The sequence below is a fragment of the Sphaerodactylus townsendi genome, linkage group LG12 (genome assembly GCF_021028975.2).
Source record: "Sphaerodactylus townsendi isolate TG3544 linkage group LG12, MPM_Stown_v2.3, whole genome shotgun sequence".
In the NCBI taxonomy this organism is placed as follows: domain Eukaryota; kingdom Metazoa; phylum Chordata; class Lepidosauria; order Squamata; family Sphaerodactylidae; genus Sphaerodactylus; species Sphaerodactylus townsendi.
The window spans coordinates 27,521,892-27,549,045 of NC_059436.1; the positions used below are offsets into that span (position 1 = coordinate 27,521,892).

At 43.6% G+C, this 27,154-nt stretch overlaps 2 protein-coding genes across 5 annotated transcripts; one reads left to right on the top strand and one right to left on the bottom strand.

Annotated features, from left to right (window-relative positions):
• Window positions 1-909: 909 nt before the first annotated feature.
• LOC125441741 (cytochrome c oxidase subunit 5B, mitochondrial) lies at window positions 910-5,260 on the bottom strand. Its single transcript, XM_048512599.1, has 4 exons — window positions 4,990-5,260; window positions 2,260-2,330; window positions 1,723-1,822; window positions 910-1,114 (listed from the first exon to the last, which is right to left on the bottom strand). The coding sequence occupies exons 1-4, from the start codon at window positions 5,114-5,116 to the stop codon at window positions 1,005-1,007; spliced, it is 408 nt and encodes a 135-aa protein (XP_048368556.1). The 5' UTR covers window positions 5,117-5,260; the 3' UTR covers window positions 910-1,004.
• On the top strand, window positions 5,224-25,417 carry LOC125441735. Of its 4 annotated transcripts, none has more exons than XM_048512590.1 (5): window positions 5,224-5,361; window positions 7,754-7,854; window positions 12,158-12,769; window positions 15,284-15,347; window positions 19,328-25,417. In XM_048512590.1, exons 3-5 carry the CDS (start codon window positions 12,374-12,376, stop codon window positions 20,371-20,373), a joined length of 1,506 nt encoding a protein of 501 aa, XP_048368547.1. In that variant the 5' UTR covers window positions 5,224-5,361; window positions 7,754-7,854; window positions 12,158-12,373; the 3' UTR covers window positions 20,374-25,417. The 4 variants fall into 4 exon arrangements, with proteins under 4 accessions (XP_048368547.1, XP_048368550.1, XP_048368548.1 ...); XM_048512591.1 differs by lacking the exons at window positions 5,224-5,361; window positions 7,754-7,854 and adding exons at window positions 5,475-5,759; window positions 8,602-8,722; XM_048512593.1 differs by lacking the exon at window positions 7,754-7,854 and having other exon boundaries at window positions 5,250-5,361; window positions 12,327-12,769.
• The last annotated feature ends 1,737 nt before the right edge of the window (window positions 25,418-27,154 follow it).

Sequence of the window (27,154 nt, forward strand, 5' to 3'; positions counted from 1 at the left end):
GGCAACCTCACCTTTATCTGCATTGTGTTCAGCTTTTCCTTTTGGCAGCCTGAACATGAGGAAAATATGGCCCATGTCAGCGGCCCATTTTTTCTGCAAGCCTCAGTCATGTTTCTGCTTTATACAAAGATTTGTTTTGTCTATGAATCCAGTTGCTCGCTGTGAAGTATTTCTACAGTTGACCATGAGAATTAGATATACTGATTGTTGCTAGTTCTCTCAATGACTTTTTTTATTGCCAAAAGGAAGAGAATGCTATATGCTTGAATTTAGTGACTATTGTCATTTAGCACAGCCTTCCGTACAACTTAAAGTTAAGGTCTATGTTGAACAGATGCTATTCTATGAAACAGCAAACTTAACTGACTATATAATGAGCCCTTGCATATTCTGCATGGGCCAGCTCTATCACAGCAAGGTATTTCTTAGCTCTGCAAGGTTAATGTAAATGACCATCTTTTTGTATGGTAGTGCAGCTAAATCTTAGCTTTGATAGCAGCATTCCTCTGCTGTCCAGAAAAAGCCTGCAGGCACAATCAGTCTCAGAGCACCATAGATCCAGTTTGTTAGAGTGAATGTACAGCGACACAAAGGAAGCTATTTCCAGAAGGCCCAACCCCTGAAAGCAAGATGAATTAAAGCTTCAGACTGAAGTCACTCTCCATCCCAGCACAGAAACATCTGTTGGCCTAGCTGAAACCCAAGAGGAGTTTCTGACATAGAGTTCTTTAATGAGGTAGGGGGAAGCACTTCCTTCATTATATGTTTATCCTCTCATTTATGTGTGTGTCTTAATTGGGAGAGGAGGGAAACAGGGTGGAGGTGTGCCTTTCCAAATGCTTATTGTTCCTATCCTTTCATCGCAAGTCTCAATGCTGGTTTTAGAAACAAATAGGAATACTAAATACATAAAAGGAGTCAAAAGATGACTTTATTAGGTATACAGAACATGTTACATTCCTTCACAACTACAAATGAACCACTCTGCAGGCTTTAAACTCAAATTATGGCAGCTCATGTGGAACTAGCTTATAATAAGACCCACAAGAAGGGCAGCGTTGGGCTTCTCCCTTGTGCAGCCAGAACCAGATCACGGTACTGTTGTCTTCTTCACCTGCATTGTGGGGAAGTAACAGAAGATTAGATAGCGGCTACATGGGGAAAGAACTGTTAAAATAGACACAGTTTTGGAAGAGTGCTCTTGATTCTAAATGTGCCTTTGAATCTCAAAGTTTATGTAAACAATGATAGCCATTTAACTAACTGGCAGAAGTGATCATGGAGTTTTTCAGGTCAGTGAACAACCTAGAGCAGCTCTGCTAATAGCCCCATATCACTAGCAAACAAGGCTGTGTTCTAGGCAATAATACAAGTTTTCTTAAAATTTTATGATCACTCACTGGTTCTAGATAGCCAGGTAAGATGCTTTTATGGCGTGATATAGTTTTGTGTACTGACCTTTGTGTGCTGGCAGGTGAACCTTACAACATGGAGCATAATTAACTTTTGCAGAGGCTACACTGCAGGTAGTATTCCTTGTGGCATTTCACAACCATATTCCTTTTTCCAAGGGAAAGCCTTCCAGACCCCAAAAGACTGCTCTTTTCCTCAACTGTGATTTCACAGGGTGACCACAGAGACACGATTCCCTTGAAATGATGTAACTACCAATCGTCACCATTAAGTGCTAAAAATACTTTGTTTACCCAAGGAGATACTTACAGATGCAGCCCACAAGCCGCTTCTCATTGATGGAAGGGACTATGTTGGGCTCTTCCTTTGTCCCAGGATAGTGTGGTGGTGGAAGAGTGCTGTATGGATCCTACAGCGAACAGGGAAGAATAAGACTGAAGAGCAATGGATAAAAAGCTAGACATCCAGAACAGGTACACCAAGGTTTCAGCAATGTACTAATCTTCCTCTCCACTCTCAAGTTCTTAGCAGAAGATCAACCTCCAGCTTCAGACCTCAAATCTTCCTTCTGAGTCATCACACTCCAACAACAGCACTTAGTTGGTACTTTTCTGTCATTAGCATTCTGGGTCAATATAAAAACCTAAGTGAGTCATACCCTGGCCAGCCTCGCTGCACTACAATCAGCTGCTAGTTTTTCTGATCCTGAATTAACAAAACAGGACAAGGCAACACTTCTGTTTTTTGGTTAAAGACTATGAAAGTCAGTTGGCTACTATTTACTTAAACATGCATATGGGATGGCTGTCATTTTTCTTCCTTGCCCCATATCAGTAATTTCCTCACCAGCCCTTTCTCCATAGCTTTCATGATTTTTCTCTCCAGTCCTGTAGCCTGTTCTTCATCAGTTGGGATACCTGGGGCAGAGAAGGACAATGACTCAAAGGGCAGTTTGAGATGGAAGACCTTACTAGTCTCCTCCGCCACAAATACAAAGATGATCTTATCCATGCTTTACACACATCCGCACAAGTAATTAAAATGATCTGAGCACCACTGAACAGTCTCAGCACCCAAAACTGAATCCCAGTACTAGGCACACAGCCCAATATAAAGGTAGACACAGGAATATCTGTAGGCCTGATACCCATTTTACTATTTAATCTTAAGATACAGCACTAGATGCAACATTACACAGAGCTCAAGGAAAGATTTGCCAGTGCCTTTCCCTCTGTACTTCAGAGAGGCATGTAGAACAGGACTGCAAGTCAGTAACACAGCTGTAGTATTTCAACACCTTTAAAATATTTTATATACAACACATTTCAAGAGAATATCTTAATGTTGTATTCACTTGGGCTTACAGCCAGGGTTTTATATTCTCATTCTTTTACTGGTTCTAGATCTTTTCACGTGCTTTTGGAGATTTAATCCTTGAAACACTGATTTTAGGATGGTTTCTTGTTCACTTCCCCAGAAGCTATGAGAGACAGCATACAAAATATCTAATGATAAGCACCAACTATAATACTGGCATATGTACCAGTATGTATACTTTACCTTATGTAAGGAGTCAGTTACGAATAGCCTAAAACTATTGCTAGTCCAGGCTAAAAAAACTAGTCAAAGAATACAGTTCTGGATCTGAAGATGAGTTCTAGCCTTACTCCAACCATGGATATACCGCATGAAAGACCTAGGACAGTGGTGGCGAACCTATGGCACGCGTACCAGAGGCAGCACTCAGAGCCCTATTTGTGGGCATGTGCAAACAGAGTGCCTCCCCCCCACATCTAGGCTAGGCTGGGCTGCTGGGCTCGATTATTAGCATTAAACCTAAGACTTTGTTTTGGGGAAGCAGTGTAGGTAACCCTGTTAAGTGGTGTTAAACCCCACTGATTTTCATGCGAAGAACTAAAGCGCGATCCTTTACCTGGGAGTAAGCTTGGGTGCTGGCAATGGGGCTTGCTTCTAAGTAAACCTTCCAAGGGTCGTGATTCACCCGTTGGAAGAGTTGCACGGTTGCTTCAAAGCAAAGTCACCGACTACAACCAAGCTTACTCCTGAGTAAAGCACGGTTCAGAGCCAACCGTTTTTTCTAAACTAAAACCTCAGTATCCAGGTTAAATGGCCGTGTTGGCACTTTGCGATAAATACGTGGGTTTTGGGTTGCAATTTGGGCACTCGGTCTTGAAAAGGTTCGCCATTGCTGACCTAGGAGATGGTCTTTCAAGTAAAAAATCAAACGCTGCTGCTGCTAAACTCTTCCTAACTCAGGATCTGCTCTCCCATTTCATCTTTGCCAGATAATAGGCTTTCCTTGAAAAATCACATTACTTCTGCACAACAGTAGCACATTACTAGTATAAAATAAATGAATAGTAGTAATCAGCAGTAAGAACAGTGGCTCTTGGAAGCACCAGGGCTGTCTTGCATTTTATAGGCCCTCAGGGAAAGCAGGGTGTGAAAGACATACACAATTGCAGAGGAGACTGTGATACTAAATCAGAGGTAAATGCCAATGTCCATTTGTTGTTATAAAAATGAACATTAATATTGTTTATTATCTTTAGTAAAACATATGTTAAATGTCCAATAACAAATATTTATAGTTTGGTATAGTATTTATTTATTTATTTATTGACAAGTCACAAGATAAATAGATGAGCACAGGGCCCCTGTGCTCATGGGGGCCCCAGGCAACTACCCAGCATGCCCATGCATTAAGATGGCTCTGGCTGGGAAGCACGATACCAAGACATAACTGTAATTATTATTATTCAGTGAACGCTCTCCTGCCCACTACAATTTCAAATACATTCTCAATTCACTTAACAAAACCAGCATAAACAATGACTATACAGGAAGAGAAAGGAGTGATTTACATCACATAATCCCGATGCTGCATGTGAAGGAAAGCATCCATCACACTGAAAACACTGGGCATAGTAGATCACAAAGAGAACTTGGGGAATAGACCCCTCTTACATGGTACTACTACTTCCATCCTCCTAATAAGCATGGAACTTCCACATTAACAGACACTGATCTCAGAGTAATGTGAGAAGATCGTGCTCTCTTCCACTTGAGGCAATATGAACCGATTATAGTTGCAACCTTTTCGCTGACAAATTTCTACATCATACCAACAACGTATTCAATAAATCGGGCCAGTGAAGCCATCTAAAACTGCATATATATACAAGATTCCCCTCTGTGATTGATTTTCAGAACACAGTCTTCTATCTATCGCAAGCCAGCTAACTTAATACTTTATATAGCGGCTTTAAAATTCTTTACCTTAGGGACAAGCCTAGTCTACTTTGCTTTAATAAACCCTACCTAGGATTCCCAACATTTTATTTCGAGAACGTTAAGAATGCCTTTTTAGATCATGCCTAGCCTATTAAAAGTGCAACATGTAGCGAGCATGTGGAAACTCCACTAAAGCAGCCAAGTGGTCGCTGCTGGACGGCAGCTGTCACCCACTCCCGGTCCTACAAAAGCAAAACCCCGTCACTGAGCCTGCCCAGCTACAAGACCTCCAGGCGCCATTTAAGGGCAGCCCAAGCTCACCTCCAGTTTTCAAAGAGTAAGAGGCCCCCGATTGACGCAGAGGACCAAAGCTCATCGAGCCGAGGGCATTTCGGCCCTCGCTTAAGCCCCGAAGGGCAGCGCACACCCGCAGTAACCTTGACGCCATAGCAGCCCCGCAGGAGCAAACGGGAGCACTGAGAGGAAGCAGACGTCCCTGGCAACACTTCTTCCGCCTTCCGAACCGGAACTTCCTGTCACTTGACCGCGCTTCTTCAACTTTCAAAGAGCGGACGTCAATGTTGTAGAGGTCCGAACGGGCTTAAGAGTAACTCCTCAGCCTGCACTTCCGGTGAAAGTTGAGCCGCCACCCTTGACTATGCTATTTCTCTTTAGACTTCGAGAGACGTCGCTGTATCCTTTGGCAGATTCATAGTGAGCCCTCCTCCACCTCCCCCAGGTTTTAATTGGAAGAGAGAGCGGAATACTAGATCTCAAACGAGTGATCTGCGGGCCACCGCCGGCAGATTTGATTCTTCTTCCTCCGTAGAGCGGAAGTGCGGATTAGTGGGGCTGCTCTGACGTACGGTCTGTATGGCGCCCTCCCCCTCAGAGGCTATGTACACCTCACGTGACTACAGCTGTCTTCTCTGAGGCTTTTGTAGGGGAGCTGGGGCGAGGACTTACTGGAAGGGCTTTATTTATGCGTTTGGCTGGCAAGAGGCAATATTTGGCTATCTACAACTGTACCGCTGCGTCTGCAAATCTGTGCGTGTTTACTTGGGAATAAGCCCCATGAACCCATAATTTCGGTTAGTAAAGGTACCTGGGACCGGGCTCTGTGTTTTAAAAAGTACACAGGCACATCATGTAAACATGTATCATAGGGTTTTGTTGGCATGTTTGGTTTGATGTCTGCCAGTGTAAAATCTCTCCAGGCACTTTTAATGAAATCTTGGTCTAGTTAGAAGCAGGGAAAGATCTGATGTTTCCATGACTTTGATTCACATGTAATCTAAAAACCATATGACGGTTCTGTCTGAACAGCATACAAAAATGTTTCTCGGAAAGCGTATTTTCCTGGTTTTAATCACAAAATACCTTAACTGTGGTGCTGGAAAATGCTACCAAGTCATAAGTTGATTTATGGTGACCCTGTAGGGTTTTCTAGGCAAAAGACATTTGGAGTTGGTTTGCTATTGCTGAGCATGAGAGAACTCTGATGGCGTAGTTACTGGCCCAAGATTACCCAGCAGGATTCATGTGGAGGAGTGAGGAATCGAACACAGTTCTTCAGCTTAGACTCTGCTGCTCTTAACCAGTACACCAGGCTTGATTACCAAGTTGTAAAACTTGGAGCTTCTCTCAGTGTTGTGCTTCTCTCTGTTTACCAGGGTTAAGCAAGAGTTCAGCAGCACCTAAACATTTTAACAAACATCATCACTGCATAAGGTTTTGTTAATCAGAGCTTACTTCCTCAAATGCATAGGAAAGTCCATCCAAAGCCATTCAATTTGTACTTGAGACTTAAAGCAGCAGAAAATGCGTGGGGGTGGGGGACTGCAGAGAAGTTGCACTGAAAAGCGTAATACAAGTAATTAAAGTGTATACATTCCAGACCAAACTTGTTGAATCTAAGAGCCACATAGCATAAACTTCAGGTGTTTGAGAGTCACAAGACATGAACAAATATTACACACGTTTTTATTGTTACGTGCACATTTTGTTCAAACCATTTATATAAATACTAATAAATATATTTATGTAATAATAATTATTAATATATGTTACTTCGTTAACATTAAATGAGACTGCCAAAAATAAAAACAAGAGAGGTAAGAATACTGCTAATGATATTTCTTTGGCTAAGGCTGTAAATATCTGGTCACAACATGGAGAAAAATATGTATATTAGAGATAGATACTGACTATTACTGGATAAAAATATGTAAGTTAGAGATAGATACTGGCTATTACTTCTAGTGGAAATATTGTGCTTCTTTGCTGTGAATTGTTTAAAATCCAGCTGATATGTTGTCAAGACTATATGAATTACAGGGGTTACAGGGCTTTGGGCACTTCCTCCTGTGACTCCCTGTACCCAAACTCTTACTGCTTCTTCCATCCTCTGTGCCCCATAGCAAAGTGCAGCAGCATGGCCAGGGGCAAGGATACACCCTGGGAGTCGTCAGGAGAGGGGGGAACCAACTCAACCAACCAGCCTCCTGGGCCATGAGCCACACATTATGTGGGAAAGAGTCACATGTGGCTCATGAGCCATGGTTCGGCCACCCTGATGTAGACCAATAGTATTGCTCAATATAAAGTTGTTTGGATGTTCTTATTATTGGGGAGGGGAGGCTTGGTTTATAATTTCATATTAGATTCTGATAAAGTAGTGCTGGATGAGTTACTCTCAGATCTATTTCCTATAGGATTGGGGAGCAAGCCAGAATCATATTGTAAACCATTCTGAGCAGTGTTTCCCAACCTGTGGGTCAGGAGTCAGAAGTGGATTACAGGCCAACTCCCGTCCTTTGCATCCTTTTCTTCCTTTCCTCCTTGCTAACTTTTCACATTCCCCTCTCTCCATCCCTCTTTATGATAATAATGGTGGGTTGGTAGTAGCTGAGAGGGAGGTTAGAGAGTGGGCGGTGGGCGGTGTGGGGGGGAGCTCTTAGGAAAAACCAGAGAAGCCTCACTGCCCTCTACCTGCTGTTGAACATGTATTGCATGGAGCCCCTTATTGCCAACCTCTTCATTATCATTTACACATACCTCCTCAACTCAGTGCCCCTCTCATCAGTGCACCCCTCAAAACTCCAGCTCTGATCCAGCTGGCAGAGGAGGAGGAAATGAATTCCCATTGGCTTGGAGTCCACAGTAGGAGCAGTGGCAGAGTATTATGTGAGTAGTATTGTTTTTAGGCACTATAGAAAATGGAATGGTTGAATAAGTGGATGCCATGATTCTAGTTTGCCTAGGGCACCCAAACCTTGGGTCACCCATGGATGAGTCAACATACAAAGTATATTTGGATTTGTGGGTCACCATATCAAAAAGGTTGGGAACCACTTGTTTGGAGGATCATATGGGTGAAAAACAGGGAAAGCCAGCGATTAAGGTGGCAGACTAGTACCTGGGAAAGCCAGGGTTGAATGCCCATTCATGCCATGGAAGCTTGCTGGGTGACCTTTGGCCAGATACACACTCATTCCTGACCCTGACCAGGATTTGGATGGGAGACTTCCAAGGAAAACCAGGGTGATGTGGAGGCAGGAGGCAGGCAATGGCAAACCCCCTCCCAATGTCTTTTGCCTTGAAAACCATGGGTTGCCATCAATCAGATGTGACTTGACGGCAAAACAAAACGTTGAAAGGCAGGATTAGATCTCCCCTGTTGAAAAAGACATGCCCCGCCAATCAGTGCTGCCAGTCTGCAAAAACAGTGTCTTTAAATGAAAGCATATGCACGAAGGATAGAGAGGCATGTAAAAAAAGGATGCAGGCGTTTATTTTTCTTCTATAAACTGCTGCCTCGAATTAGTCGCGATTTGAAGCTCCCTTCTCTCCATCCTCCCTCTCCCGTATCTAATCTACTTTATTGTGCCGAGATTGCTTTGACCATCTCGTTGCTGATTGGTTCCCTTGTAGAGACGGTGCATTCCTGGGCGCTGATTGGTTCGTTTGGCGATGAAATGCTTGATTACCTTTGAAACAGACTAGAAACTGGTGGCAGTTAGCGGCCGGCGGGCCAGGAGGGAGCGGCTTGCAGGTAGAGCTCTTCGGGTGTGGGCGCCGCCCTGGGCCGGCCACTCCCATTTCGACCCCCTCCTCTTTAACCCTCGGACACGTCAAATTAAAGTTACCTCCTTCTGGCCGCCGCCTCCGCTCGCTCGAAGGTTTTACCTCAGAGCTTGCGGCTGACGAGGGACTAAGACCTGTTGAGCTCAGCAGGGTTCATTGATGTTCATGTTTAGCATTGCAAATGTCCACTTGTTATTTCAGAATGCCTCCCTGCTGGCTTCTAACGTTGTAACAGTTTTACAAGCTCTTAATTTAGAAGCAGCGCATTTGCGTTATGCTTAAATTAAAACGAAAAATGAAAAGCAGAGCCTGGATTTGTAACATGCCTAATCTTGAACCGCGGACCATCTCAACGTGCGTCTGACAAAGTATGCTCTGGTTCTTGAACGTTTATGCCTGAATATTAGCCTGTGAGTTGCTGCGAGCCTCCTGCTTAAGTTTTCCAGAGGGGTAGTTTGCAGTAGGTTAAAGATTAATAGCTGTATTGTGGCAAAAGCTTTTTAGAGCCAGAGCTCATTTGCGCGCACTAAATGTTGCACAATTAGATGGAGGAAAATAAATTTTAAATGTGGCCCAAACTGTGCTGAACTGCAAGTGATGTAGACTAATATTTCTATGTAAAACTCTGGTATAAACCAGATAAACAAAATATCTGTTTACAGCTGTAGTAATTTTTGAGTACACAATTTACCTAGTGCAGTTAAACTAATCTGACACCTGCAGCGTGAAACTCTTATGTTGTCTGAAGCCTAAGTGGATGCAGTTGCAAGTCCTTATACATTCTGATTGAATAATTTCACATTGGAGGGGCTCTCTTTTGTTGAAAAATGAGCCTTTCAAGTTAGTGGCTGAATGTCCTGCAAGAATAAAATGTCTTATTATTTTGATCCTGCAATTGGCAGATGGTAGTGTGTGTATGTGTATAGCATTAGAGAGATTGCCAACCTTAGGAAGGGCCTAGAAATCTCCCAGAATTACAACTGAGTTCCAGACAACAGAGATCACCTTCCGTGAGAAAACGGCTGCTTTGAAGAGTATGCTGTATGGCAATACACCCTGCTCAGGTCCCTCCTGTCCTCTGACCCTCCCCTCCCCAGGTTCCAGCCCCTAAATATCCAGCGATTTCCCAACCCAAACTTGACAGTCCTTTGTAATAGTTCATGAAGACCACATAAATGACTACATAAATGGGTAGAGGTGGAAGCAGCATTGACTGGCACTTTCACGCATGCCAAATTATGCACTTCCAAAGCACTTTCCAACTGGATTTTGCTGTTCGAAACAAATGATCACTGATGTGCACTGGATTGAAAGTGGATTATTCAGTGTGTGAGTTTAGTACAGGGCCGTGTTTCCCCGAAAATAAGACAGGGTCTTATATAAATTTTTGCTCCAAAAAGATGCATTAGGGCTTATTTTCAGGGGATGTCTTATTTCTTTTCCATGATTTTGCGTACCCCACGTGACCAAGTAAGCTGCGCTTCGGAATCAGTAACTAGGGCTTATTTTTGGAGTAGGGCTTATATTTCAAGCATTCTCCAAAAATCCTGAAAAATAATGCTAGGGCTTATTTTCGGGATAGGTCTTATTCTCAGGGAAACAGGTCAGGTCTGTAGTCCTGTTAGGATGTCCTTTATTGCAGGCGAATGGCTGCTATTCTGATTATTCTGTCTGTAAGCATGTATATGCCAGGCTAGCCTGTGGTAGCCTAGTTTAATTTTACTTTAAGGACCAGGGGCTTTAATATGCTTGTGAATCTGCTGCTTAGCCTTAGGTCTACAAAGCCCTTTGTGGTGGCCAAAAGGCAGACACAAATCTGCCCCGTGCCTTCTTTCCATTGGCTCAGCTTCTCTGATCTCACAAAAGGACACAATTCTAGGGCCAGGCAGGGATATGGTGACTTTTTGACTCTGAACCTGGGCATCTATGAACAACTTCTATTAAAGCAAACCACATAAATATTATATTGAGGCTGCAGGCTTTTGGATGATTTCTGCTTGGCGAATATCATATGGGGAGCTCTGAGCCTTTTATCAGAAATTGACAGCTTTATATATGCAGATAATGAAGCCTAGCAGGCTCACAGTTAGATTTGTCTTTTAGGATTTGAGAATTTCCAGCCGTCAGCATTCTCTGCTTTCTCGCAATAACAGGTCCCTTTGATTTCTAGTCAGAACTTGGTTACCTCCTGTGTTACAATTATTTATCGTCCTTTGCATGAAAGGCTTGATAATGAGATGGAGAGCTTTGAGCCTTATTGCCTACTGTGGCTCAGCTTGGGTGCCTGTATACTGGTAATTAAACCCAGCAAACTGAGACCTGGAACCTGGAGTGAGCTGCATGCAGTTCAAATAGGTACCGTACATCCAAATGAAGCAGGGAAGCCTCAGAAAAGAGATTGACAAAGTGATGCATAGCTTTTCCCAGCAGGGTAGGCGTCATCCTTGGCATTTATTTAAAGCTTACTGTGTATTTGAAGTACATCATAGAATTATTTTTTATTAATTACATTTGCACCTCCCACTTCCTTCAAGGGGCTTAGGAATGTTTATGAGATTTACTCTTTTTTATCCTCAGAACAGCCGTATGAGGTAGGTTGGTCTAAGCTAGGGGTAGCCAACCCATGGTGCTGATGGGAATTGTAGTCTATGAACCTCTGGAGCTCCATAGGTTGGCCACCCCTGGTCTAAGCTAATGACTGGCCTGTGGCCACCCTGTGGATCTCATGGCTGAGTAAGAATTTGAATCTTGGTCTCTCTGGTGCCCGCCAACACCTTTTCTGATCCCCACCAAGTATTTTTAGGAAGTGGGTGGGGCCAGGTAGGTCTTTCGCCAAGCAAGGCTTTGGATTGACTATTGGAGATTTGATTGACTGTGCAGATTTGTTTTTGATGTTGTTTTGGAATCATCTGCTACCACAGCACAAGGATCTACACTGTGTTACTGAAGTTAAACTGTGACAATCATTTTGTGGCTGGCTCCACCTCCTGTGGCAGTCATTTTGTTCTTGTGTCCACCATGCCATGACAGAATTCAAAATATCCCCCCAGGCTAAAGGTTAGGGACCCCTGAGCTAGTATGAAATTATTTTTATAAATTAAAAAATGGACCAGGGCCACATTGAGATGTGTTGAAGGCCTAATCAATTATAAGTACTAACATTATCCCAAAATGATAATTTGTACAATTGTTTTGGGTTTCTTTGGGCCCGGGTGGTATTTATAGGCCCCTTGTAATCTGGGGCCCTAAACTGCAGATTAGTTAATTTGTGTGGAAATCCAGCTCTGAAACTTTACATACAAAACACAACTTGATAGTGGAAAGCACAAATCCGATAATGGGTGAAGACAGATTTTGCAATGAGAGAGCTGCCATTTGTGCCTCTTCTTTCTCTCTTTCCAAGTATCCAGGGGCCTTTTGCTGGGCGTCCTAAGTGCTCTGGAAGAAGACAAGGTTGTCTTAGCTAATTGGTGAACTCCTAATTTCACTTAAGATCAGCCAGTGCCAAAATACCATCCTGTTAATGTATGTCTGCGCGTTCCTGCCATTTCCACTCAACTTTCAACAAACAGCTTAAGCCTCTCCTGTGCCCCAGATCAAGCTGAAGGAGCCTTCAGAGATGCCTATGAAAAAGAAAGGACAGCAAAGCTCTGAAGAATCTGCTCTACCCAGTGACCAACCTGGGACATCCAGGGACGCAACAGAGCAGGCGGACCAGAATCTGCCCTCAGAGGAAAACAGCAGCGTCACTTTAGTTCCCCAGCCAAAGAAGGTATCGTACAGTACAGAGCTGTTTAGCACCTGGAGTGACATCCGCTGGTTCCAGATCCCGTTGTCTTCTTTAAGGAGACCCAAAGCAGGTGTGTTCAGCTTTAGGTTCCAGTACAGCTTGCAAGAGTACCAGCAGCTGCGAAAGACTAAGAGGCTGAAGGTTGGCCGGCCTTTCTCTGTGTTGCCTTTCCCTAGCTTATCCGTGACACTTCGCGATTGCTGTCAGGAGACCTTGTACAAGAAGGTGAGTAATCCACAGTGAGTGGCAAGCTCAGAAGCAGGGGCCGGGAACACAATCTGCCTCTGACTTGTGAATATATTGACGCTGAGTTTGACCTCATAGCTAGGATCTTGGGAGGCCATGAACACTAAGGAGCCTTTTGAGTTTTCATCTAGAGAGATCATCTGCTTTCGGCTCCAGAGTTTCCTGAAAAGGTGCACTGCTGGAACAGACCAGTGGTTCATCTAGTCCAGTGGTTCTCACCCTGGGGGGCGGGACCCCTTTGGGAGTCGAATGACCCTTTCACAGGGGTCGCCTAAGGCTCTTTGCATCAGTAAAATGTAAAATCAGTCGCCTAAGGCTCTCTCCATCTGTAAAATGGACAAATGTTAGGGTTGGGGGTCACCTCAACACGGGGAACTGTATTAAAGGGTCGCGGCATTAGGAAGGTTGAGAACCACTGATCAACATCCTTTTTTACACAGTGACCAACCAGTTGCCCTGGGAGAGCCAACATAGGAGATAGAGATCAAGACCTTCCTCTGATTTTGCCTCTTTCCACTGGGTTTCAGAGGTTTACTGCCTGTGGTCATGGCAGATCCTTTTTAGCAAGCATGGCTAGTAGCCAGTGGGGAAGCGTTCGTCCATGGATCGGTGTAATCCCCTTTTACAGCTATCTATGCTAGTTGCCATAACTACATCCACCTGCAACAAACTGCATCGTTTAATTGCTCTGTGAGTAAAAAAATATTTCCCTTTGTCCTGGAATATTGTTTTGTCCATCCTGTTGTGACAACAGCTGAAGGATGCAACCCATCCTGAACCCGAGGGTAGGTTATCAGTCTTCAGATATATATTAATAAATAAACAAAGTATTATTATTTCTAGAGAACATCAGGTAGACAGTGTAGAAAACTAGATTACAAGGGGCCCAAGGGTTAGGGAGAAGATAAAGAAGGGAGAAGATAAAGAAGGGAGAAGATAAAGAAAGAAGACAAATGTCAGAATGGAGGCAGAACAGAGTTTTAGCTGGGGAAGAGGTGGTGCAAATTTCCAGGAACCCTTGTGTCTCTCTCTTGTGACAGGACCAGAGCGCCTTTTCCCTGGTAGGTACAGGGGCAACTGCAGCTACAGGGGCAACTGACTTAATTTATTTAGGGTGTCTCTGCATTGCCTTTCCAGTTGCAATAGGCTATAGAGCTGTAGCTCAATGGCAGAGACCTGCTTTGTATGCAAAACATCTTGGGTTCAGTCCCTGTCATCTCCCATGAAATGACCTCAGATAGCTGGTGTCAGGAAAGACCTCCCCCCCCCCCCTTGTTTGATACCTTGGGGAGCTTTGCATCCTGAACATTTTAATATTTAATTCTTGTTTTCTTGCCCTGCCAAATGAAATGACTCGTGTCTTTTTGCCACTGTTTAAAACATGATCGTAAATTATTGGAATGGCTTGAAACAAAAGTAATGTCCCTATGAAAACATTCATTATTATCACAGATGTTCTTCCCAAAAAAGTGACACATTCAATCTATTCCATCTCAATAAGCCTTTTTTTACTTCTTTCCATACTTTAACATAATTGTTTTGATGTAACATACAGTTCCTGTTAGTCATCCATTCTTCAAGATGTTTTATTTTTTTCACCACAGTAAATCCAGATCTCTTGAGTAAGACACAATTGGGTGGTGCCTGGTCACTGTATGGCATGCCTTCCAGGTCTCTTCTGTGGCTGTCTTTGGAGCCCAGGCAGCTGCTGGCCCAGGACAGGGCTCCTCCCTGCGAGCTCCCTTGCTCCACAGGGTCTATCCACCACTGTCCACTATCCACCCCCCTGTGCTCCCCCATGGCCTAGGTAAGTCTTTCTCCTGGGGCTTCTTCCGGGCCTTTTTCCAGTTGGGGCGGGAGTTCGGGGGTGCAGTCCCCGAACATAGACCCCATGATAGGAGAATATGAGTCTTTAAGGCTCAAAAAAGGTGATGCCTTATGTCTCCTAATTTCCCCAAACCCTCACCCAATTTGATTTATTAACTTCATATTCCTTCAGCTCTAATATTTTCAGATTAGTCATTAAACCTTCAGACCCAACGTCAACACAGTAAGACGGTCTCTCAGACTATTTCGTTCCCATTAAATTTGGGTAGTGATTTTACTGTAAAACCTCTTGTTTATGATGCTCATTAGAACTCTTCCTTCTGCTGGCATTTTGGCCCTTTTTTCCTTTAGTTGTTTTTCTCAGCATTAGTAAACATCCAGGGATCCCTTGTTCAGAGCTATGACAAACAGTTAAAACTTTGCCCAGAACTGTTAGTTAGAACTGTACAGAGCCTGGTACTGAGGCCTGATGGTCTACTCTAGATAGAATCACTGGAATCGATATCATCTGAACTAACATTGTGACTTTCCCAGATACACAAAACTGATTTGCTTATGCAAGGTCAGAGCATGTGTCCTCAAAAAGCTTGACAATGGAAAAGCAGAGATTCTTACTCAAGTGTTCTTCCAAACTATGCCTCTAACTTTTGACTTTTGTCTTAACAGCATGGCAGGCACTCAACAACTGGCAGAGTGAAAAGATGCAAAAGCTCGTTGGCCCGCAGAGCAGGTAACAATCTAAATCATCCCCCATGGCTTTGATAACGCGAGAGGGAGGACCCATTTACTAATAGAGAAATCCTGTGGTCTGATAGAGAAATCCTGTGGTCTAGCTAAGACAGGTGTGTGTCACAGCAGCTAGGTGATATTGTAGGCTCTCTGTATAGTAGTGCCAAGATGAGATAGTAGTGGCAGGAGCATCAGCCAATGGAGCAGCAGCAAGAGGATCTGTAGCAACTCCATTGCTAACCAATCATTTATGTTTCTCATCAATACTCCTGAGCCCTTCGGGGATAGGGCGGGCAGCAGTTCCTCACTTGGGCTCTAGCCAGGCCAAAGGAGAATGGCCCAATCACTGCGGTGCCAAAGTCCCTGGCTCATATTATTCTTATAAAATGTCTTCAGACTACTGAAACTGGAAGAAAATGGTGGATGCTAGCAACATGATAGGCACTAGGACCCCATGGAGCATTACTCTACAGAGAAGGTCCAAAGAAAAGTTGAGGCGTGTTAATACACAATCACCTTGGATCTTTTTGTTGATAGAGTATAGGGAATTGAAAGGTAGAGATTAATATCCATGGGGTTACATGGTCATGCAGGATCATTGCTGAGTGGCAGCTTTGCATGAGAAGAGATGACCATGACCACCCAGACATCCATGGGGTAAGCAGCCATGCTGACCTCAAGGGCAGGCAGGACCTATGGGTACCTCAGGATTCAAGCTCTATCAGCTACTTGCTACATCTCCATGGATGGGCTCCATAATGCAATGTACATTGGACATCTTTTTTAAAATAAATTTTTATTGTATCATTTGAGTTTTATAGTTTATAATAATTCCTTCTTCATACATTTTCAAACAATACATTTTCCTCCTTTTCTCCCTCCCCCGTTTCATCTTCTTCATAGTGTTGTCACACAAACAGCAGTAAGTTCATTCTCTGTAGCCTCTTCTCCCATATTTCTTCATTGACTCGAGCTTCTTTCATCCAGTCCATGTATATTATCCATATCTTCAAAATTTCATTGTTTATCTTGCCACGTCTTATTTTTGGTTAATATATCGAAAATATCAAGTGTTCCCAGATATATTCTAGCCGTTTCTGAAATGTCAATTTTTTCTTTTCTTTCCAGCCCAAGGCTATTGTTACATGGGCTGCTTTTATATATATAACTATATTTTTATCCACCCTTCTGTCCTACATTACCCCCATGAACATTAAGTCATTATTTAAATCAATATTAATCTTTACCAGTTTCTCGATATATAACAATACAATTGTCCAAAATTTTTTCACTTCTGCACATTCTATCCACATTTGGCTATAATAAGCCTCTTGGTCTCCACAGTGCCAGCATTTGGAACTAAGTCCTTTTATCATATATGCTAGTTGTTTTGGTGTTCTGTACCATTTTAATATCACTTTCCTTTCCAACTCCATATATTTCTCGATCTTTATATTTTTCCAACTATTAATTTTCAGTATTACCAATATCTAGAAATCCTTCTCCCAATTTTGATTCAATGTTATCATGAATTCCTTATCATCTACCATATATTTGTATATATTACATTGGACATTTTAATATGGAGACCTTTTATTGCCACCCAGTGAGTCTAATGCTCACTGGGCAAATGCTGCAGAGCCCCCAAGGACCAGTTCCATGTGTTCCTTTGGTTGGTGTGTCTTGTGCTTCCTCACAGACAGCTGCCTGCCACTATCGGAATAAATCCACTTTTCTTAGGCTTACATCTCACTCACCACACAGGGAAATGATTGTGCAAGCACAGGGCCAAGGGCATGCAGTCACTGAGCAGCATCCAGTGTACCTTTGTGAGCAATGCAGTGTCTTACAGCAGCGTGCATTGGTGTATATGGACGGTGGAGTTGCATGTTTCCAGCAACTTGAAGATGTGCTCTGGTGATTGTATTTTGCTGATGGCTGATGATGGCACTGGAAAAGGGTATGTGACTACCAACCCTAATACCCAGCACACACTGACTTAGAGGTGCAGGTAGATTAGGCAATCACAGATTTGCCATGCGTCTTATCCTTGTTTCTTTTAAGAGTCCTGACCCTTTTATACATCAGGTCACCATTCTCTTTCCCAGAGACACTGGCAGACAAGGCAACCCAGTTCCCTTTTCAGTCACCTCTCACCCAGATGTTTCCCTGAGCACTTGAGTCATGGAATCAAATACTGCTTCCCTTTAACGCTGCCACCATTTCTATAAATCTTGGGCCAGGCCTAACTGGTTTGTGTGTGTAGTTTTTTCCCCATCTCAGTCAGCATAGATGAACTAAAAAGTGATAACTCTTATTCAAAATTCAAACAACATTGGCGTGCTGTAGGCACTGAGATTTCCCAACATTTGAACGTTTGGTCCCTCTTTTCATTCTTACAGTTGTCTCAGACACAAACTGTTTTTCTCACAGCCAGCTGCGGACTCTTACTCTGTCACTCAGAATAAAGTTGCATCTCCCTGTCACGCAGTTCTCGCTGATCTGATTGTCCAGTGTTAACTTAGCCCCAAACATTCCATAAGCTGTCATTGGCTGAGAGGCAGAATGGGACCTGTCTATCACAGAGTTTGCTGTATCACCACCCCAGACGCCAGCCCCTCTCTAACCCCTCCTACTGCAGCCTTCAGGCCTTTCCTTTGACCTCAGACATGGGCTTATTCCTTCCAAACAGATCCTCAACCCTGGGTTCTGACCTCCAGTCACCTGCTGGCAGCACAGTGTCCACTGTTATGAGGTTGTGCTTTTGCCTTTGTTTTCAGTGAGACATCATGCACAACCACTATTTCTGGGTGTCTCAGGCCTTCGTGAACAGAAATGCAGCCCTTAGTCTGGAGAGCTGAGAGATGGTTTGAGATGTTTCTTAATCCACAGGGGCACCTTGGGACAGCTGGAAGCACAGGGGAAAGTGGTGAAGGTTGCCTTCTGTCTCAAGTGGGATTTCTACTTCCATCATGGATCTACCTTCTACTGTTTTCTCCTGATAAAGGAAAAGTACACGTAGGCCACAGCAGGCTCATCCATCAGTCAGGGACTGTCATGGCTCCAATGAGCATGGGATTGGGAGGGGGTGGAGAACTTCACAGTTGTCATGAGGGTTGCCCCGTGGAGTACTACAAAGCTTTGAATTCCAACTGGACCATCTCTAGGGAGGGGGAGATCCAATTGTTTTTTGCATTTCCTGGATGAAGAATCGTTTGTGCTCTTGCCCTTTATTGCCTTTTTGAAAGTTATATAGGGGGTGCCTGGTTCAAAATGGTCTGCATTATCTTTTTGCCAGAAGAATGAGACTGTGATCGTAATTGGTCTGGTTCATGGGCCAGTGCCTGGTGAACTGGGTCAAAGCCAAGGTACATCTGTGAATTCAGCTACTAGTGTCTGAACTTGCCCCTGTAGCTGTGCCTCTCTAAGTAGCCTGCTTGGTAGCAAATGGCTGCTGGTTGTACTATTCCCCATGCATTTGTTGACATCTGACATTTGCTAGAGAACAGGCTACCTTGTGGGATATGGTTTTATTCGTTCGCAAACATGCTCAACAGCACTCAGGATTTATCTGTGAGTGTTTTGAGTTGGTGAGGGAAGTTGATCCTCAGTGTTGACCATATGCAGGTGTTTCCATATTCTCATCTATTGGTGCAAACACTGTGCTTTTTCTTGTTGATTTCCTCATGGGCCAGAGCCTCTGAGACCTCTACTTCCTGAAGGCAGAACCAGAATATGCCACTCACTCATGTAGCTACTTGCTGTTTTGTACCCATCTATTTGCTGGAGTAGATTACAAGGTGTGTGTGGAATAATGGGTGGACATCCTGCCATGGCATCTGCTCCTGATAGACCATTTGTCATATACATTTGTAAGGTACAGTAGATTTGGATGTTGGCTCACAGCAGGGATGTTGGCTCACAGCAGGGATTCTAACCAACCCCATTATCAGTATTGCTAATGTCCTTTTTCCCATGCAGCCGCAGTGCCTGCAAGACCACAACACCACCTGCAGCCTCACCACCAATACTTGACAGTATTGTCTACTACTGATCCCTGTGACTGTGAGGACAGAAACATTGCCACAGCACAGAACCCTGCAGTGGGTGCCAGTGGGGGGAACTGCACTAGTGTTCATTGGGTGACCCCTAAACAGCCTTGTGTGGTCCTCTGCCGCAGCCATCAACCGTACTGGAATTGCTGCCTTTGGAAGAAGATGTCTCACATACCCCCAAGCTCACAACATTGCCTGTGGTCTCCTGGTCACTTCAAGAGCTACTGCTCCTCAACTTTGCAAGCCACTGATGTTGGTGGCAGTGAGAGCTGCCGAAGTGCAAAGGTACAGATCCCTGGAGCGAATGCAGATCAAGTGAACAGTACCTTCACACAGAGGGTTGTACTAGGACCCTCCAGCATGCAACCCCGTGTACTCCTCCACCGCATCTGTCTGGCACAAGATAGGTATAAGACATCTCAAGAACAGGATGAACCCAGACCCACTGATGACCAGTCACAGATTGAGAAGCTCATTCACATGCAACCCCGTGTACTTCTCCATCGCATTTCTCTGGTGCAAAGTCAACGCAAAACAGCAGTTGAAGATTGGGTTGAACCCCCATGCTGTGATAACCAGTCATGCAGTGAGGAACTACCCCTCATGCAACCACGTATACTCCTCCACCGTATCTGTCTCGATCAGGGCAAGGCAACATCTGAGAATAGGGTTGTACCCAGACCCCGAGATAACCAGTCAAGCGCTGAGGAACTAAACCCCAAGCAACCTCATGTACTCCTTCATCGTTTGTGTCTGGATCAGTTCAAGGTGGCAACTAAGAACAGGGATGAACCTAGATTCCCTGATCCCCAGTCAGAGGCTGAAAAACTAATCCCTGTGCAGCCCCGTGTACTCCTCTGTCGCTCCTGTGTGGCACAAGGTAAGTGTAAGACAGCACCTCAGGACTGGACTGACCCCTTTGATTGCCATTCAGGGGCTGAGAAATCCACCACCATATCTGAAGAGCCCTAATTATCAGCCCACATTGGAGCATACCAGGCAGAACCTGATGGGGTTTGTCTAGCCATGGAACAGCCATTTCTGCAGTGATCTCATCAACCAACCAGCCACCTACAGCTCCTCCCCCAGCCCATGCCAAGAAAGTAATCCCATCTGCACCCTACCAATTTGAGTGAGATGGAAATAGGCTGATAGTTGAGAGTGTTTCCTTGTGCAGTTGTGCAGGCCCTTAGCCAGCAGTTTATTCATGCCTTCCTGCCAATGTTACTACTGCCAAAGGCAGATGCAAGGATGAGGAGCCCTCATTTGCAAGGTCTAGTTATAGGAAAAGTTAGCCCTCTGGCAATGATAAGAGGGGCTGCTTTCCAGAAACAAAGCAAAGTTCTGTTCCCAGGCAGGAACAGTGCTATGGAAAAAGGGATGATTAGGTTAAAACCTGGGAGCTCCTAACTCCTGATGAGATTGGGGCTGGGTTAATGAAATTATTGCTAGGGGCATTCCAAATCAGGGTGAGCCTGGACTGACATAATATAGGAACTCTGGAAGGTAGGATGGTTCTCTGATAGTTAGACAGGAGATTTAAGGTTAAATTAGTGTTAGAAAGAAAGAGAATCAGATGATCTGATTGAGTCAGTGTGTAGAGCATTTGCACGTCCTCTGTGGGATCGAGGATGGGTGTGCCTCCCCAAGGCTGTGCTGTTGTTATCCAGGTCCTATGTGACATTGAGCTGTGGTACAAAGGCCCTACACATCTAATACTAGGGGTTCTTGTTGCAAGTGACATAAGCTGTCTGCTCCCATTCCATGCCCATTTTAGATGTATGTTCTACCTCCTCTGGTGTCTGCCAAGGTGTCATTCATTCACTGCATTCCACTCCTTCTGTCTCTTTCTCTACCCCTCCCCCTGCCTGTTTTAGCTGACAAACATGTTGCACTTTCTCTGCCTTGGTAATTTACTTGCCTCCCAATCTAAATAGATAGGCAGCCCCATCCAAAAGGCCAGGTGCCCAGATGTAGTGTCCGAGTCACTCTTCCGCGCTGTTTCCAGTGACATGGGGAGGCAAAAAACACAAAAAAGCCTCCCTGCTGATGAAAAGCTCCCATTGGCCTTTATGGGTCCAAACCCCCGGGCACCCTCATGGCATTCAAAAAAAAAATTCAATAAGCTTTAAACACAAGAAAATGCACCACAGCACCTCCTGGTTGAGAACCAGCAACTGTATCCAACAGTAAGATAGTTGGGGGTGATGAACTGATGCTTTGGTGTCTGGCAGAAGTTAAAACAGCTCTGGAAATAAAGAACCAGACTGTTCTTGTGTGTGCTCCTGATCAGGTTGAAAGGCAGAGCTTAGCAGATCAAATGGAATACAACTGTGAGATACTGTGTCTGAGCCTGATCAGGTCTTCTGTTTCCATTGCATCCGTGCTTTAAAAAAATAAATACAAAGAACTGAGAATTTCATTACAAGGAATTGGGAGTTCATGATAGGCTGGATTTTAATGGCTGCTCCAACTGTACTCCTTCCCTACAAACAAAGAAGTTTTTGTTGGAGATGTGGCAACCTGCTGAAAGTCTAGTTAATTTAAATACAACTGAAAGAGTTGTGTAGTCCACTTGTACTCTCATCCTATCTCTTGTTTTTCCCTCTTCGTTTGTTTCTGTGTGCTTCACTTGTACTCGAAAGGCTTCTGTGTTGTATCAGTAGCCTGCAGTCAGTTATTCTGTTTTGCAAATTCTGTTGCAGTAAAAATTATTGAAAGCAAATGCCAAACCTTGGGACTGTATTATTTCTCAACTCTGCCAACAGGTTATGAGGCCAGACCCCTGGATAAATTATAAGAAAGGCATAACTGAGAAAAATGACAAGTAGTGCAGATATTAAGTTTGCATATTAAGTTTGCAGTAGCTAAACTGAATATTAGCAGTTATCTGTGTGGAAGTTTAAACTGGAAATGTTACTGTGCGAAGATGATCTCTGGAATGTTTTAGACACTGGCAGCGCAGCACATGATCCTGCTGAATGGGACAAGAAAAATAAGTTGTACTGTCAGCAGACAAGGCGTGGTCAGGTCCAGCCTTGTGGGGCCAAATGGGCAGCAGGCAAAAACGTAGTCCAGTAACAGTCCAATGGGTCAAGGTAGTCAGATAATAGTCCAGTGGATCAAGGCAGGTGACAGGCAAAGCTTCGTCAGATAACAGTCTTTAGGTGGGTTTTCCGGGCTGTGTGGCCGTGGTCTGGTTGATGTTGTTCCTAACATTTCACCTGCATCTGTGGCTGGCATCTTAAGAGGTGAATCACAGACAGAAGTCTGTTACACACTGTGTCTGGAGCCTTGTCCAAGGGGTTGTGATTCTGTATGAAGTTAATCCTCATCATATGCAGACACTTCTATCTTCCCATATCTTGCTGCTATACGAGCACTCCTCCTTTGCTTCTATAGCATGTAGCTGTTGTGTACTATTGCAGTTGCATTGTGCATTGTTCACAGTTTTGTGTAGCATGTGCACAGCTGACTCATTGCTGGGTTCCCTAAGAGGATCTGCAGGCTCTTCCACCTGCATGTCATCAAGCAGGGAAGGGCTGGGAGTTGGCTCTGCTGCCTGGTCTTCCTCCGGAGCAACTAACTCTGCATCATGTTGTCAGGTTCTGCATCAGAGTCCTCTGTATCCTGGTAAGTATCCAGGGGCTGGCTCATGACACAAACAAAGGCAGCTATAAGTCTCCTAGTGGAAGATGAACAGCTGATCCAAATAAGAAAAGAAAATGCAGCTAAAGGTATGTGGATGCACTCCAGAAAGTGCATGAGCACTCAGACTTAACTGCAAGCTAGACCTGCTGCATAAGCTGTATAAAATGAGACTTGGCAGAGAGCAGAATATGTGTAAACATGTAAATGCCTTACTAGAAATTGGAACAGCTGTGTGGGATTGGAGAAGAAATGAAAGACAATCACGTAGTGACACTACTACTGTGCTGTCTTCCAGAGTCGTGGTGCCCACTCATCAGTGCCCTTGAGGCTAGACCATAAGTAGAGTATGTTAAGGACAAGTTCATGGATGAGTATAATCATATTAAAGAACTATATGCAGGCTCCTAAAAACGAGAGATAACTCTCAAGGTAAACAAGACAGTGAAGCACATGAAAGAAACCAGGATGTGTTAATTGCTGCAAAAAGGTTGGACATCTTACAAAGAATAGTTCAATCCTGGAGAGCCAAACAGAGAAAGCAAGTCACAGATTCACCCATAGAAAAGGCCTAGGTAAGCTACAAGTGAATCTGTAGATGAAGAGTAAACTGGATGTCTAAAGGCCCCACAAGGCAACACTTCAAATGGATGGCACATTGATTCAGGGGCTACAAGCCACATGATAAGGAGTTTTTCATGGAGCTTGATCTCAGCACAAAGGAGAAGATCCTCCAAGCAGAGGGCAAAAGCAACATCATAGAAGGAATCGAGTATGGATTCTTAAAAGAACCGCCAAGGGAATACTAGTGAGATACAGTGATTGTTTTAAAGGGTACAGAATTCTGTACCTGATGACAGGCAAGGTTGCCATAAGTAGTACAGTGTATTTCGATGAGACTAAATCCAATGTAAACCTCAATAATTGAGGAAAACTCAGTGAAATGTGAGCAAGAGACAACAATACTAGGCAAAGTAGAGTTGCAGTTCAGCACAAACTTGTCAGCCTTTCAAGAAGAAACCAGACCAAGTGAAGTTAAAACCTCAGATGTTCAACCCAAGCAACAAAAGGTATATCATCTTGCAGACTTTCCTACATAGCCAAAACTGAGAAAATTTCTGGGTCTTTGTCTTGGGAAGATATCTCCAAGTTGCCTGAAACTAGAAAATGGAGAGAGGCAGCAGCAGAAGAGATACAGTCACTTCACAAAAATAAGAGTCAGACACTCACAAATTTGTCACCTGGGCGTAAAACCGTAGGATACTCTCATGGTGGTTGTCATTGCAGTCTTCCAGCAAAATTAAATGTAATGGAATAGTAAACATGCTGGTAAGAAGGGATGTTGACGAAATAATATGTAATTATGTAGTTATGTAAATACTATTGAAAGAAGTGTTTAGTCCACTTGATCCGTAGGGCGAACTGTGGTGCCTTCTCTAATGTTTATAATTTATTGAAGGTTTTCTCTTGCAGTTCAGCCAACCTCTTGCTGTTTTTCTGACTCCACTGTGATATTGTGTGCTGGTGCTTGTACTCTGAAGGCCTCTGTGCTGTATCAGTGGCCTGCAGTCAGCTATTGCCTTTTCCGAGTCCTGTTGTATAGTCTGTCTCATAAAAAGATGTTAGTAGGGTTGTATATTCTTCCACCACAGAACTCAGTATGCCAGACCTTCTCTGTTGAAAAATGCTGTGCCTGGGTCCTAGTGCCTAGATAGCCCTGCCTCCCTCCCTAAAAAGTCTGTTTGAAAATGTAAAAGTCAAGTGTTGATAATAGGCGTTTAAAGAACTATAAATGCTCTTGTATCAAAGTACCACATTCAGTAATGCACAAAATAATGGTTTTGACAAAGGCCGCACATAAAATGAATGATAATTCTAATATTCTTTTGGGACAATGTTCTGATGCAGAAACATACAGTTTTCTTCTGCACCTCAGTTGACTGTACTAACATCTTTTTCTGAGTCAGAGTATAATAAAAATTATTGAAAGCAAAAATGTGGAATTGGATTATTTCTCAAACTTTGTCAACAGTTTTGGTGGCACCACAAAAGCTGACCTATTTATTATAGCGTAGAATATTGCTGAATAAATTATTGCTTGTTAGGATTTAAAAATAGCTTTAATTATGTTAAACAAGATTCCAACAGTTATGGCTGTTGTAAATCATCTCTGTGCTTATGTAGTACTTTTGCATTTTGCATAGAAATGTCACAACCGTATCACTTGCATTTTATTTTAACACCAATGTTAACAGTTGTTTTCCATGTACATAACTATATCTGCTGATTGACAGATCACTTCATGCATCTGATGAAATATGGTTTAACTATGGATGCTTAAGCTATTATAAATCTGTTAATATTTAAAGTGTTGTAAGGTTTTCTTTTGGCTTTGTTACAAAAGATGCAACATGGTTACCCTTTGGGAATTAGTCCCTGGAAAGAATTACTCAACCTGTGCCAAAATTTCACGACACTTAGCCCCCTCCTCCATTAGCTTACAACACTAAGGCAGAGTTATGGAAGACACCTCTGAGAATGTACACAGTGCCTTTCCTACAACTTTGTTGTGTTGTATTTAATAATTCAGAAACATACTTAACGATACAGAAAAGGCAGTGGGATTACTGAATTATATCCTTAAAACTGTCTACAAAAACGAGGCTGAACCTTTCATAAGAGTGAAGAAGAGCCCTGGTGGAGCAAACCAAAGGTATGTCTGTGCTGATGCTCTGTTTCCCACAGTGGTCAGTGATATGCTTTGTGGAAGCCCACCAGTGGGGAAAGAAGGCAGCAGTTGCCTTATACAGTTGCTCCCAGCAACTGGCATTCAGAGGTATACTCTGGCTCTAAACTTGGAGTTACTACTTGGTCATCATAATTAATAGCCACTGATGGAGCTTTCTCACTTGTGTGACATCAGATCCTCCTTTCCATCTATCTGAACCAGTGAACTGTGCCACACATGCAGAATAATTCACTTTCAGTTCACTTTCACAATTGTTTGTAATTGGATTTTGCTATTTCGCACAGTAAAATCCAGCTGCAAAGTGGATTGAAAGTGCATTATTCTGCATATGCGGAATGGGCCTCAATATTCCTCTCTGCACCCATGTGGCTAACATATTCCACACTTAATCTGGAAGTAAGTATGGTACCACTGAAAATAGCATTCCATGGTCCTGCTGGGCATGGAGAAGATAGATCCAGGTCATCCTAGCAAGACCCTGTGTACTCTTCCATCACATCTTTCTGGCATGATTGGTGCTGTGGATCTGAATAAATCCAGACTTCATGATCCTCATTTAGTGGCTGTCCCTCTGTCTGCCTCCCCTCATGGTTAGGAATTAACAGTAGCTTCAATACCAATAACATATACCAGGGGTCTGCAACCTGTAGCTCTCCAGATGTTCATGGACTACAAATCCCATCAGTCCCTGCTAGCATGGCCAATTGATCATGCTGGCAGGGGCGGATGGGAATTATAGTCCATGATCATCTGGAGAGCCGCAGGTTGCAGACCCCTGACATATACCATCCTCTTCCCAATATGCATAGTGGACATGGTTTCTGGTGTTAAAAGGTAGAGAATCAGGTCTCTCCCAGGATCCTAGCTCTAGCCCCAGGAGCAGATAGGAGACAGTTCTCATTATGGGTCTGTGTGGTCTCTTGGGGTTCTGACTTGTGATGGGCCTTTTCTTCCTTCCCTCACGAACATACACGCCGTATCTCGGCAACAGAGAACTATGTGTTAGTATTCGTATCAGACTGACTTTTCATTCATTTAAAAACTTTACCCAGGAGACCTTCTTGGTATCCATCTCACAGCAGCTTAGCTCAATACATTTAGTGCAGGTGGAAAAAAAGATTTAGGATGGTCCTTGAATCTCTGTAGCAAATCATTGCACATGGGGAAATTGATGGGGCTTTAGTTATAAATGAGGGTTGCTTGTTTCCTATATGAGTCTATGAATTGGCTCTTGGGGAGTTCACGTGTCTATGATTCATGATTAGGAGTTGTAACTCAGCACAGAGCCCGTGCTTCGAATGCAGAAGGTTCCAGGTTCAATCCTCCATTAAACTGTCTCATTCAGATGTTGAAAAG